The sequence below is a fragment of the Capricornis sumatraensis genome, chromosome 2 (assembly GCF_032405125.1).
Source record: "Capricornis sumatraensis isolate serow.1 chromosome 2, serow.2, whole genome shotgun sequence".
Taxonomy (NCBI): Eukaryota; Metazoa; Chordata; class Mammalia; order Artiodactyla; family Bovidae; genus Capricornis; species Capricornis sumatraensis.
In genome coordinates this window covers 93,061,659-93,074,871 of record NC_091070.1, presented here as the reverse complement: position 1 = coordinate 93,074,871, position 13,213 = coordinate 93,061,659, and the positions used below count along the sequence as shown (strand labels likewise).

General features: G+C 47.2%; 1 protein-coding gene across 2 annotated transcripts in view; it reads left to right on the top strand.

Moving 5' to 3' along the window:
- The first annotated feature begins 432 nt into the window (after nt 1-432).
- Nucleotides 433-13,213, top strand: part of IQGAP2 (IQ motif containing GTPase activating protein 2) — a 307,112-nt gene continuing 294,331 nt past the window's right edge. Inside the window, exon 1 of one of the 2 annotated variants that reach the window (XM_068966679.1) lies at nt 433-535. In XM_068966679.1, the coding sequence (XP_068822780.1) occupies nt 490-535 (46 nt within the window). In that variant the 5' untranslated portion in view covers nt 433-489. Of the gene's footprint in view, nt 536-1,659; nt 1,669-13,213 lie in introns of those variants that run through there. The other variant, XM_068966681.1, reaches the window with a different exon arrangement.

Sequence of the window (13,213 nt, the reverse complement as noted above, 5' to 3'; positions counted from 1 at the left end):
TCCACCCTCTTAACGCTCCACAAGTGAAAAAGCAGGCGGGGCGGCCGCGGGCCCCAGCTGCAGGGGATCCCGGCCCAGGAGCAGCGCAGCCCCCTCCTCCAAGCCTGGGGGCCGGACGGGGGCGGGTCCAGGCGCCCGGGCGCTGCGCCCGGCGGGCGGTAGAGGTCGCTGCGCTGCGGCGCGCGCTCCCAGCGCGGTGGATAACGGGGCCGGGCTGGAGGGAGAAAGGAAACCTGCCCGGGAGGCGGCGGCGGCGGCCCAGAGCGAGCGAGGCAAGAGAGTTCACTTTTGCTCGGGTGTCAGCGCGCGGCGGCGGCTGCGGGCGCTGACGAGGGCGCACCGAGCAAGCCGGGCGCCTATCTCGGGCGGCCAGGCGGGCACAGCGAGAAGCCGGATACGAGCGCGCCGGCGGGGCGCGGAGCGGCGAGCCTGGCCAGCGAGGGGAGCCGCGGGGGGCGCGCCCAGGGCGGGCCCCCAGAGCCTCGCAGGATGCCCCACGAGGACCAGCCGTCCCTGCAGAGACCTCGCTATGGCTGTAAGTCCGCTGGGCGTGCGGGGATCCGCTGACTTTGGGGGGCTTTCTCCCCCAAGGAAGGCTTGGAGAAGCCGGGGGAGCCGAGTGCGCGCCGCAGAGGAACAGGAGGGCAGCGGCTGGGTGGCTGGCAAAATTGGGAGTTGGAGTTGCAAAGGCTAGTGAGCAGCGTCCTCCAGCTCTCCCCACAGGTCACAATACCCAGCTGGCACCCCAGTCCCTACCCCCTGCACACCCCACCGTGGCGCGAGGCAGAACGGGTTCTGCGCCCTGAAACACACCGAGTTGGGGGCTTAGGGGTATCAGGTGAGGACCCCGCGGAGCTCCCAGCCGTTGCTGGCTCGGGCCAGGGGGTGGCGTTAGGGACCCGATTCTTCCAACTCAGAAGGGGAGGAAAGTTGGCTTGTTGTGGCTACAGGTGGGCTCCCTAAACAGTGTGCCCGCGCATTCTGCTAGTGGCAGCGCTGGCGTTCCTGGAAGGGCTGGCATCTCCCTCTACGCCGCTCCCTAGAGCTTCACCTGGGCCGCCGGAGCTGGGAGTCCTTTCCTGCTGCAGCTGAAAGGGGCACCTCCGCTCCAGTTCCTCCCATTCCCCCCTTCCCGTCCCCCGCCTCCCCTGGGCCCTGCGGGGACTGTGCGGCGCGCGGGAGGATTGCAGCGGCGCTGGGCTCCCTGGGATCCGGTTGGAGCCGCGTGACTTGAATGAGACCCTGTCGGTTACCCCGCCAGGGGCTACCGTCAGAAGGACGTTGCTTTGGCCGATCGTTAAGTGGATAGAGCCAGATTAGATCCAACCACGTGGCTTCATGTGCAGAGTTCAGAGTCTTTACCAAACATGTGCCAGGAAGTATTTCCTTTAAAACAAACAGAAAGTTGGCGCGTTCCCTTTTTCTCAGCAAGGTTGATGAACCCATGGTCGCGGATCACAGGTTAATCTTTTGCCCGGGCTGGCCTTGGTGGCAAGGGTAGCGGGTTTGGGTTAAGGTGGGGATTCCTGTTGCAAGGTTACCTTTTGTGGTTCTAACTTGTGAGGGCCACAGGCTTGCCTCATAAAAAGGGAGTAGTCAACCTGCTCACCCTGGCTTCTCTCCTCCAGGGCCTTGGAAGGGAACATCAGAGATGAGAAGTTTTCCCAGGTGACCTTTTCTGTGTCAGCCAGTGAGGAGTCAGCTGCGTCCTGTGTCCTCTAGGGAAATGCGTTTAACACTTAACCCCAGGCCTGCCCTTTGTAGCCTGAGTTTGCACTTTGCTAAACCACTCAGAGGGCAGAGTTCCTTGAGCTGGGATGTGTTCATCCATAGGGATGTCAGCCATCCTCAGATTGTTGAAAGTCCTCTGGCAGTTTCATTGTGTCAGATTATAAGATGGTCACAATGTGTCAAAACTAGGCGAGTATGCATTGAAAAAGGGCTTTTGATGTCATATCTTAAACCATGATCTGTTCAGTATTGTGCCTCGCTAGTTGAGTGTGCTGGGCAAACGTACAAGAACGCAGTGCGTTAATGCTGCGTTTCCACCCATTTCCCCGCATGAGCATTTGTGATGGTGCTTGGTTTTCATTCAGTGCACCTGCGGTTTTAGAGTGCTCCTAGACACCGCTGTCAAGTAGGTTGAGATCCCGTAAGCGTGAAGAGCATTCTGTGTAGCCACTTTGGAAATCCTCGTCTAACTTTACTTTTGAGCTTGATGTAATGAGTGGTGTACCATCTATTTGGAATCCTTCCCAGGAAGGCTTTCTTTGGTCACCTGACATAGTAAAAAATGGAAAGTATTTGCCAATTTCCAGACTTTATGACCACCCTGAACTCTTAGGACTTTAATACAATAGCCTGTTATGTCCTTAAAATGAACACTTCTATGATTTTGATGCCAGATTCATAAATGGTGTATGTTCATGGATTCTTTTTATTGCATTAAATATCGTTATTTTGTTTAAAAGGTACAACATCAGCCATATGAAACCCCAGATCAACAGCTACACTTAGAGATCTCCTGAACTAAACGGCACTGTTTGAGATGTGTGTCTTGTTAGAGGAGGTCATTTGCTGTCACCATTTTCCTCCAAGTAGCTCCAGAGCTGAAGGTGGTATGTGTGTAATGTGTCTGCCTGCTCAGTCATGTCCGACTCTTTGCGACCCCATGGGCTGTAACCTGCCAGGGTCCTCTGTCCGTGGGATTCTCCAGGCAAGACTACTGGAGGGGGTTGCCATTTCCTCCTCCAGAGGATCTTCCGGACCCAGGGATCAAAGCCGAGTCTTTTGTGTCTCCTGCATTGGCAGGCAGATTCTTTACCACGGTGCCACTGGGGAAGATTTGTATCATGCACATCATATATTTCAGACGTTCTCTTTCATGAAGAAGTCAGAAAAGCAAACAGGTTTTTCTATTCTGTGTGAGGACAAATACCACGTAGAGAACATAGCCTGAATGCTTTTGACATGCAAGGTGTAACTCACAGGGAGCTTACTGTGTTGCTGTGTTCCTTCATTCAGGATAGTCCAGGTACTTACTCCAACGATACGAGTGCTGGTCAAATAGTATTTGGAGCTGTACTTTTGGGTTTTCCCCTCATCAGATGCAGACTGAAGGAAGTAATTGTTCAAACTGGGGGATGGGTGATCACAAAGCAATGAGATAGTTTTCCTAGTGGACAAACAAATGGGAAAATGACTTCACAAATATATGTATATATATTTTTTATTAAATACAGTTGATTTATAATATGTTAATTTCTGCTGTACAGCAAAGTGATTTAGTTATATATATATACATTCTTTTTTGTATTCCTTTTCATCATGACTTATCACAGGATATTGAATATAGTTCCCTGTGCTATACAGCCTTGTTGTTTATCCATATATATATAATAATTTGCATCTGCTAATCCTAAACTCTCACTCCCTCCCTCCCCCACCCTCCCTTCCCCTTGGCAACTACAAGTCTGTTCTGTCTGTCCTCACAAATATTTTTAATCATAGCATCATTTATATAAAATGATGTAAGATCTAAATTCTTATATGTCTGAGGATGTTCATACTTTATTTGAAAAATAATGTCTAGTGGAATACACCTTAGTGTTAATAGATACTACCTAATGTCAACTCTCCACGCAAAAGGGGACAGCATAATGTATTAGAATATACGGTTTCTGGCTTTCTGGGCCCTCTGTCAACACAGGACTGAAAATAGTGCTTTGGGCTTTTCACAGAAAGACCAGAGAAGAATACAGGATTGTATTTGCTGTGTTGTATTATAGGGCAGTGTTTTTTCTTGTTTGTGGGTTTGGTGAGTTATGGGTTCAATGAAACCTCGAACTATACCAAGCAGGGTTCATCCCCAACATTTAAGGATAAGCAGACTCCCTATTGGGATATATATATTCTCAATATATACTTCCTATATATATTGTAGTAATTTCAATTCCAGTGCTGCATATTCCTAGTAAAACATATTTGAGACTGGTCTTTAAAAACAGCTTTTTGGTAGTTTGAATTAAGCTGTTACATTTGTTTTAGGTCTGGGCTGATGTTCTGCCATTTCTCCTCCCCTTGAATTGACATTTATTTCAGTAATTCTTGTACAAAGTAAATTAACTCAGTTCAGGGCTGTTACGGTGTCTCTCTTCTCTACCAGGCTGAGGGTCTGTGAAATACCACATCGTGTGGTGTTCTTGAGGGATTTCTCACTGAGTTCTTCTTCAAGGTTCCCTTCTCAGATTCCTGACATGAGAGATTGCTACAGTCTTCCTGATTTGCACATTGGTGCACTGAAGTAAAACTAAATAGACTTCTATTTGATCCGTGTTTCTTCCACATTGGCCACTTCCTTTGGGAACCTGTGAAGTTATTTTTTGAGATATTGTTTAGTCGCTAAGTCATGCCCAGCTCTTTTGCAACCCCTTGGATGTAGCCCACCAGGCTCCTCTGTCCATGGGATGTCCCAGGCAGGAATACTGAAGCAGGCTGCCATTTCCTTCTCCAGGGAATCTTCTTGACTCAGGGATAGAAGCTGAGTCTCCTACATTGGCAGGAGGATTCTTTACCACTGAACTACCAGGGAAGCCCTTTAAGACATTACTACAGAACTAAACAGGAGTATTAGCTCCCTAATGCAATTCTGTAGAGGTGATGTGGAAACAGGAAGGGCGAAGCTGCTATACTAATTGAAACGTGAGTAGAACATTACAACCAGAGTCTTTCTACAGTCGAAACTAAATTTAAGTGGAACTTATGCTTAGATAATGATTTGCAAATAACTTTCATGCTCTTGTAACAAACTATGATGTATTTGCTGGATACGCTGCCACCATGATCTGTCAAAAGTTTTCTTCCAGTTATTTGACAGTTTAAAAGACCAGCCATAGCAAAGAGGGGCCTTGTGACCAAGATGATTTTGCTTATCGCTGATGATCCAGTCAAAGTTTAAGTTTCTCCTGTGGGTCAGTAATCAATGTATCTGTGCCAGGAACTGTGGTTTTCTACCCTCTGCAAAATCATGAGAAATGTTGTCAAAGATCAGTGTTTCACTCTTTGCTTCTCTTAAAGAAGTGTAACATAAGCCCAGCATGGGTGTGTTTGTGTGTGTGTTGCAGGGGAAGGTTCTGGCTGGTACTTTTAGTGTCTGATACTCTTGTCTGCATGATGAGATTTCCAAATCACCTGGTGACTGGTGTGTTCTGATGGTCAGCACTACTAAGCGGATTGCTTTCCCAGTACTAGAAAGTTATGTTCTGAACTATTAATCTCAGGTGTGTAAAACAGGATTGAATACACCTGTGTTTAAGGAATTCCCTGGTGGCTCAGACAGTAAAGTGTCTGTCTACAATGCGGGAGACCCGGGTTCGATCCCTGGGTTGGGAAGATCCCCTGGAGAAGGAAATGGCAATCCACTCCAGTAGTATTGCTTGGAAAATCCCATGGACAGAGGATCCTGGTAGGCTACAGTCCATGGGGTTGCAAAGAGTTGGACACGACTGAGCGACTTCACTTTCACTTTCACTTTCGGGCAGCTCTGTGTTTTTTGAAGAAGGAGGGGGGGTGTATGCAATGTTGCCCTGAGATGCAGTCTGTAATAGACAAAAAAATCAAGTTCCTCCTACATGCACTAATGTTGTGGTTAAGCTTTTCAAAAGGTGCTTTCAGGTCACCAGCTGAAGTGTTCTTTTAGTATGCTTTTAACTTTAATCGCATATGTCCTCAGCCCCAATGACTTGTTTGGGAGCATTTAAGCTCGTAATTTCCAGTTTGTTGGAGAACTTAGCGTTGTCTCAGGCGTTAGTGAACCCCTTGTTTCTCGAGGGAGCCATTAGTTTGCTTTTGCCCCTCACCTTCCCACGATCTAAGCTTTTCAACAGCTCATTTTCTTTACAAGGCTAGTGCACCAGCAGATCTAGTGGCTCCCAAGTCTACCCGGCAACCAAAGGAGAAACAAAGGCGATTCCACTTCTGACCTGAGTCGGGTGAGCCCTGCAGGGTAGGCACGTCAGCACATGGTGTGGAGTTGAAGTTGGTGAAGTTACCAAGCGCTTGTGTGTTTCATGTACCATTGTTACCATTTCCTTGTTATTACCTCTGAGAGGACCAGTGGTTTTCCCTAAGCTGAAGCCCATGACACTGTCTCAAAACCACACAGCTACCCGGCGACAGGGGGGTGGGGGGTTGGAGGCCGATGCTGCCAGACCGTCAGTCTTTCTCACCAGCTGTTGCCAGTTGGCCTTCTCTGGCTCATCCAAGGAGGTGTCCTTCCTTCTGTCTGTTTCAGGTGTTTGTCCTGGTTTGATCAAACTGCAGAAACCTGTGGCCATTTGGATAGTGTGCTCTTTTAAAAGTAGGTGGGCAGGATTCTTTCAAGTTTATTTTACGCTTTTACCAGCCTCCCCCCACCCCCTGCCCCAAGGAAAAGCATCAAAGAATACATGGGCTTTTTATAGAGTATATCCTGGCTTCCAACCATTTTATGTATATGTAGAGACATTCCATCTCATCGTGAGGCACGGAAAAGAAAGAAAGGCTTTTCTGTAATATAATGGTATGCTCCAATGATTCCAAATAGGATAGTTTGTAAAACACACTTTATTACATGTTCTGTGTTCGTCGCTCAGTGATGTCCGACTCTTTGCAACCCCATGGACTGTAGCCTGCCAGGCTACTGGCAATGCGTTAAAGTCTAGGCTTGGTGAGAAATCAGACAGAAGTTTGTAGTGGGCTGACTGACTGGTGAGCTAGTGCCTTTTCACTTTACCATTCCATTCTGCTTTTCTCCCTTAAAAGGCGGAACAATGTCAGTGAAGTGGCACAAGGTTTGGTATTGAGTAGATGTGAGTTTAAATCCTGACTTGGCCCTTAACTGCCTGAATAGCCTTGGGGTTTTCTCCTATACCTTGAAGGATGATGTTTTGCATCCCTGTGACCGTGGCCAATATTCCTGGCAGTACAGTTCAGTTCAGTCGCTCAGTCATGTCCGACTCTTTGCAACCCCATGGACTGCAGCATGTCAGGCTTCCCTGTCCATCACCAACTCCCAAAGCTTCCTCAAACTCATGTCCTTTGCGTCGGTGATACCATCCAACCATCTCACCCCCTGTCATCCCCTTCTCCTCCCGCCTTCAATCTTTCCCAGCATCAAGGTCTTTTGCAGTGAGTCAGCTCTTTGCATCAGGTGGCCAAAGTACTGGAGTTTAGCTTCAGCATCAGTCCTTCCGATGAATATTCAGGACTGATATCCTTTAGGATGGACTGGTTGGATCTCCTTGCAGCCCAAGGGACTCTCAAGAGTGTGCAATCCTGGCACATAGTGCTAAACACATACTGGTGATTTCAATAATTGAGTGCCTGACACGTACAACACATTGGGGATGAAGGAAAATGGGTACAGCTTTACACTTCATAAGAGAGTCTGGAAGTTGAAGAGTAATCCCTATACTTTTACTGGTGTTATTTCCAAATTCTGTGGACGTGAAGACACAAGTGACGAATTTGGATGGGGAAATGGGATGCCTCGTGAAGGGTGTGACCACAGCCTTGAGGGAGGTCAGGAGGAAAATGGAAAGGCATTCCAGTGGGTCTGTTGTATGGCTGTTTGGTGGGGTTGATGTTTAGGTGGTGTGGATAGGTCCTGTGGAGGGAGGGGTAGCCAGAGGGGAATTTATTGTGGAAGCCTTTATTTATCATGTTGCAACAGAAGACAGTGCTGTCTTGAGGAGAGCAGCTTAGTCTAGTCTCTCCCTGAAGAATCTTTTTGTTCTTTGAGAGTTTCCATTAGATTTTATGGCCAGGTGACCTGGTGAAGTGGGGGATGGTGTGAAGGTGGGTGTGGTTGGAATGCACAGGGCCTGGAGCAGCAAGAGGGTGGGCGAAGTTTGGGGACGTGTGTGTGTTCGCATGTGTGTTGGGGGGTTGCCCCCTCTCTCGTTGCTCAGAGGCCCCTTCACTGCGCTTCTGTTCTTACTGGTCAGCTTTGTCATATAGTTTCACTTTGGATGGACGTAAATCCTGATGATGGCTCTGGAACTGGTGACGTCCAGTGAACCCAACAGGAGATAGATCTGGAGCCTCGCTGGTGCCCAAGAGATTCCAGCCAGGTAGACAGCTAACGCTAAGCCATTTCAGAAGGCAGATTCTCTGAATTCTCTGAAAACAGGTTTTTGTTTGTTGTTTTTTTTTTAAAGAGAATGTAGCTATAGCCAGGCAAGGACCTTGGCAACCAGATTATCTAGGGGCTAGGGCTTCTTCCACCTCTCCCCAGTTCATACAACTCATCCTCCCATGACTTAATGATAATTTTTCTTAGCAAATTTCTCTGGAGATTTAGGGCATCCTGCCCACCTACTTTTAGAGCATCTCAATTTGAAAGTGGCAGATACCGTGTCTCCAGTTCATCAGCAGGCCCTCCCGTTTGACACCGCTCTCCCTGGACTCTCGCTTCGGTTTGCAGTCATGGGTTGTGCATGGCCCTTCTCTCCAGGGTGCCCAAAGGCACTGCGAGCTATTTCTGCGGTCAGCACAGTGGTTTTCCTGGCATGGCCACAGAGCATCCCCTGAGAACCTGTGGGAAAGGTGAAGTCCCTTCCCCACCCAGACCTTCTAAGTTGTTTTCCACAAGCCCTCCAGGCACTTCTGATGTAACTTCGGATGCACTGGTGCTCCAGTGCAAGGGTGGAAAAGCATTCCTAATACACAGATTACCCTTTCCACAGGGCTGGCAGGTTTTGTCAAGTAAGTAAAAACACGTGAGCATGTTACTGAACACTTTATTTACAGTATTCCTTGTGTGTTTGATTCTGAGCGCACACAAGCACCAGCATTGATATCTGTCCAGGCTTGTGTTTACTGTATAGACTCTGTTTCAGTATGGCTTTAAGGTTGCTTTTCTCCCTTCTGGGAAACAAATGTGATTTAGATGATAAAGTCCCAAATCTCTGCTGACTAGAAGATTAAGTGACGTCAACTCCCCAGAGATTCCTAGGGGTAGGTGGTGCTCTCTGGAGCCGTGGGGAAGGCTGAGTGAGCTGGATAACCTGGTTGTGTAATAAGCAAGGTCTCAGCCCTGGCCATTCTGGACTGCAGTCCTTGTAGGGGTGGGTGGGGCTGGACAGTAAGGGTTGGAAGATGTCTTCTTCTGTTTTTTTTTTTTCCCTCCAGGACCCCTGGTGGCTCAGAGGTTAAAGCGTCTGCCTGCAATGTGGGAGACCTGGGTTCGATCCCTGGGTCGGGAAGATCCCCTGGAGAAGGAAATGGCAACCCACTCCAGTACTCTTGCCTGGAGAATCCCATGGGCAGAGGAGCCGGGTGGGCTACAGTCCACGGGGTCGCAAAGAGTCGGACACGACTGAGCGACTTCACTTTCACTTTCTTTCCAGGACAACTTAAAAGTGTTTTTCATTCATTCCCAACTTTGAGATCAGTTGCATATGTTAGCAGAGATACTGTTTGATAGGAATTAGTGCATTCAGACAGTGCCCCCATTACAGGAAACTATTGGTCTGGTTTTTTTTTTTTTGCTCTTGATTAAAGATAGGACAGTCTTCTGATTTTTTGCTTAGGATCTCCAAAGAAGATGACTTTTAATTGTTCACCTTTTCCTGTTCCTCCTGAATCTCTAAAGAAAGACGTTTTTATGTCTTTTTTTTTTTTTTGCAAATTGAGGTATATTTGTTGTTGTTCAGTCACTAAGTCGTGTCTGACCCTGTGACCTCATGGACTGCAGCACGTCAGGCTCCCCTGCCCTCTGCTATCTCCCCGAGTTTGCTCAATTTCATGCCCATTGAGTCGGTGGTGCTGTCCCACCATCTCATCCTCTGCTGCCCCCTGCTCCTTTTGCCTTCAACCTTTTTAAGGTAGAATGGTTCCTAATAATTTTGCTTCACTTCTCTCATGTTATTGCCTGATTGTGAGCTCAATCTTACCTAATATTAAGGCAATTCCTTAGTCCTCTTCTTATAAATGGACTTGATTTGCAGCAGATCTTTGAAATACGTAAGTAATGCTTAGGTTTAGTACCTAACCGGTAACCTGGAATCCTGGTACCTAGGAAGACACTCAGACTATATTTGCTGTTATTACAGGTTTTGCTTAAAGTTTCAGCATTGCATTGCTGGTCTGAATGAGTAACTTGTTTCTATTATCTTTAGTTAAATTAAAGGTAATCTCAAGCATTTGACTGCCAGGCAAGTATTTAACGTTGAGTTTAGACTTGCCTTCACCCTCTGTGGAACCTAGGCAAGTTACTTTAATTTCTCTGCGCCTCCGTTTCTTCTCCTGTAAAGTGCCGATGGGAAAGTGTGTGCTCAGAGGGTTAAATGATTTAATGCTCTTTCAGAATGTGTCTCCATGGCATCAGCACTTGAATGTCAGGGGAGGGGTATCGCCCTCATCTCTGCTGCCCCTTGCCTGTCTTCCCACCTCTTTGCCCTCATCTCAAGTTAACAGAAAATGGATTTAAAATCTTGGCTCCATGCACATTTTTAAAAATTTACATATAATTAATCCAAACATCCTGTGCTTTCTTGAATGTATAAACTCATGGGAAATAGTTATCTCTGTGGAGGTGGAGTTGGTCTGTCAATTTGGAGACCAGATTCTTCTTCGTGTATACTAAAAACAAGCAAAAGCAAACCTAACATGCTCTATTGTTGAATGTTAACAGATAAAGTTGGATGATGGGTTGGATTTTTGCACTGCATTTTTTTGTCATCTGAAAAATGGTTGTAGAATTGTCACTAGCATACCCGAGTGAGGGATTGTCGCTTTGCAGTTACTCGGCATCCTGTTATCCCCTTTAGGGTTAAGCTGATCATTGCTGCGGGTTGGAGAGCCCAAGCGTTCATGACAGTGTTGAGATGGGAAGGAACTGCTTGAGATAAGTGTTAATCTGTATGCCTAGTTCACATTGTGGAATCTGACTTCAGTGAGAGGGTCCTCCAACCTTCTGGTCAACCTAGTGCTGTGGGGATTTAGAAGAGGGGTTGAGAAAGGGAAAGAGGAAGTATGCTGCTTCATTAGACATCCCTTACTGCCTCTAGAAGGATAATGAAGCTTTAGATTCATGGGCCTAAAGTTGAAGTGAAGCTCAACCTATGGGCATAACTGGAGTATTGGAGGCCTTGGATGTAGAAAATCTTGGCTGCTTCTTGTGTGTCCCCAGATTACTCATTCATTCTGCCTTCCCTGCTTTCTTCTACCAGTTTTTTTCCCCCATACCAATGTTTCCTGTTGACCCTTCTGTATTAGAATTAGCCAGACTTGACTGCTTCCTCCCTGGGTCCTTGGGGATGTCCATCACTTCCACATTCTTTGCCTCGGCCCAGGACTGGCCAGGCAGGCTTCACAAGGTTGGGGTAAGAAGTAAGTCACATCGTCAGCTTCACGGAATATGAGTTCTCCTTTCACCCACTCCCTAAACTCTGCTCCCCTCCCCCTATCAAATCCAAAGCCTTGCTCATTCTGAACTCTTAGAAAGTTTTCCGAGAAATGATCATTACACAGCCGATACCAGAACGTTCTTAGTTTTGTTCTGTATCTACTAATGAGTTTTATTTTCCAATGGAAAAAATATTCATTTAAAGAGAATGTATAAAGAGACAGTCACCTGTCCACAAGAACCAGGGACACAGAACCCTTTCCTTGCTTTGGCATTGCTTCTGGGGACAGTTTCAGAGTTCCCCTCCTCCGTTCTGCCGTAGAATATACGCTGTTGTCAGTTTGAATTGGCCTACAGTTTGGAGGATTGTGCTTAACGTGTTATCCTTCAAAGTAGGCTCCGATTGTAACTCTTCACATTTGACTAGTGAACTCGGAGAAAGAAATGGGGCTTATAGTGTGCTTCCATGTAGTAGTTTTGAAATCTCTGCAAATGTGTACCTTTGATCTGTTGAGCAGGACAGACAGATCCAGCAACCAAACAGGAAGACAGACTTAACCTGTGTACTCGTGAATACCTCGGGAAGGTTATGCAGACATTTTTTTAGAGGTTGCCTTTGGGGAGAGAAACTGAGGGCAAGGGTGAGAATGAGAACGGCGACCCACTCCAGTCTTCTTGCCTGGAGAATTCCATAAGGACCGAGGAGCCTGGTGGGCTCCAGTCCACGGGGTCGCAAAGAGTCGGACACAACCGAGCAACTCACACTACGCTATGAAGGAAGAGTGGAAGGCAGGGCCGCTGGGATCATTTGGGACGGAAGAAATCCCCCAGGGCCACTCAGTGTCAGCAGCGGGGCGCCCTCTTAGGTTAATTGCACGTCTTTTGATTGTTATGCATGATGTATCGCATCTCAGTTTAGAGCTTGTCTAATTCCTAGTTGTCAACCTCACTGCCCATTATAATCTCCAGGGGAGCATCACAAAGAAAACACTCTTTCTCTGAATCCTGTGCCCTAGATATTCTGTTTGTTTTGGGGTAGAGCAGTGGCATAGATATTTTTATTTAAAAAATCTTTGAACCCTCAAAACCACAAAGAACAATGTTTTGAAAGTCCATCTCTTTCCCGTGCTATCCACATCTTGCCACACTATTGCATCTGCAATCTGACAGCTTAGCCCTAAATACCTCACCCCACCACAGGCCAACAACAAGAATATTCTCTTCCACAGCCCCCTCCTCAGTACCGCCAGTACCATGCCTTCAAGTCCACCATCCACTTTTAAATTCTACATGAAGACTCTTCAGCTGAACTTAACGGCCTTTTGGGGGGGAGTTGGGAGGGATCCAGGGTCTGGTCACGCTTCTCACGTTTGTTTCCTCTGGCAGTGATCCCCGTAGCCCGTCTGTCCCCACCAGCCTTGCCCGTGCTGGCACTATGCTTCTGCTCCCTATCAGTTCAGTGACGTTGAACCCCCGAAGAAGCACAGGCGCATTTCCTGGCAATAATGCCTCCTGAGTATCAGTGTTGCCCGCCAGTGCATCAGAGGCCCACTGTGCCCACCCTCTTACTCCTGGTGATGAACAGATATGGTAAAACATCTCCACAGGAGGTTTCAGGGTGCAACCAAGATTTGAAATTCATTTAATTAATTAATACCCCTTTCTGTGTCTGTGCATTTGCTGTAAAATACACTAGTTAAAATTTACTGTTTTTAAGTGTAAGGTCAGTGGTATTAAGTGTATTCACATTTTTGAGTAACCATCACCAGAACTTTTTCATCTTCTCAAGCCGACACTGTCCCCATGAGACAGTAACTCCCTCAT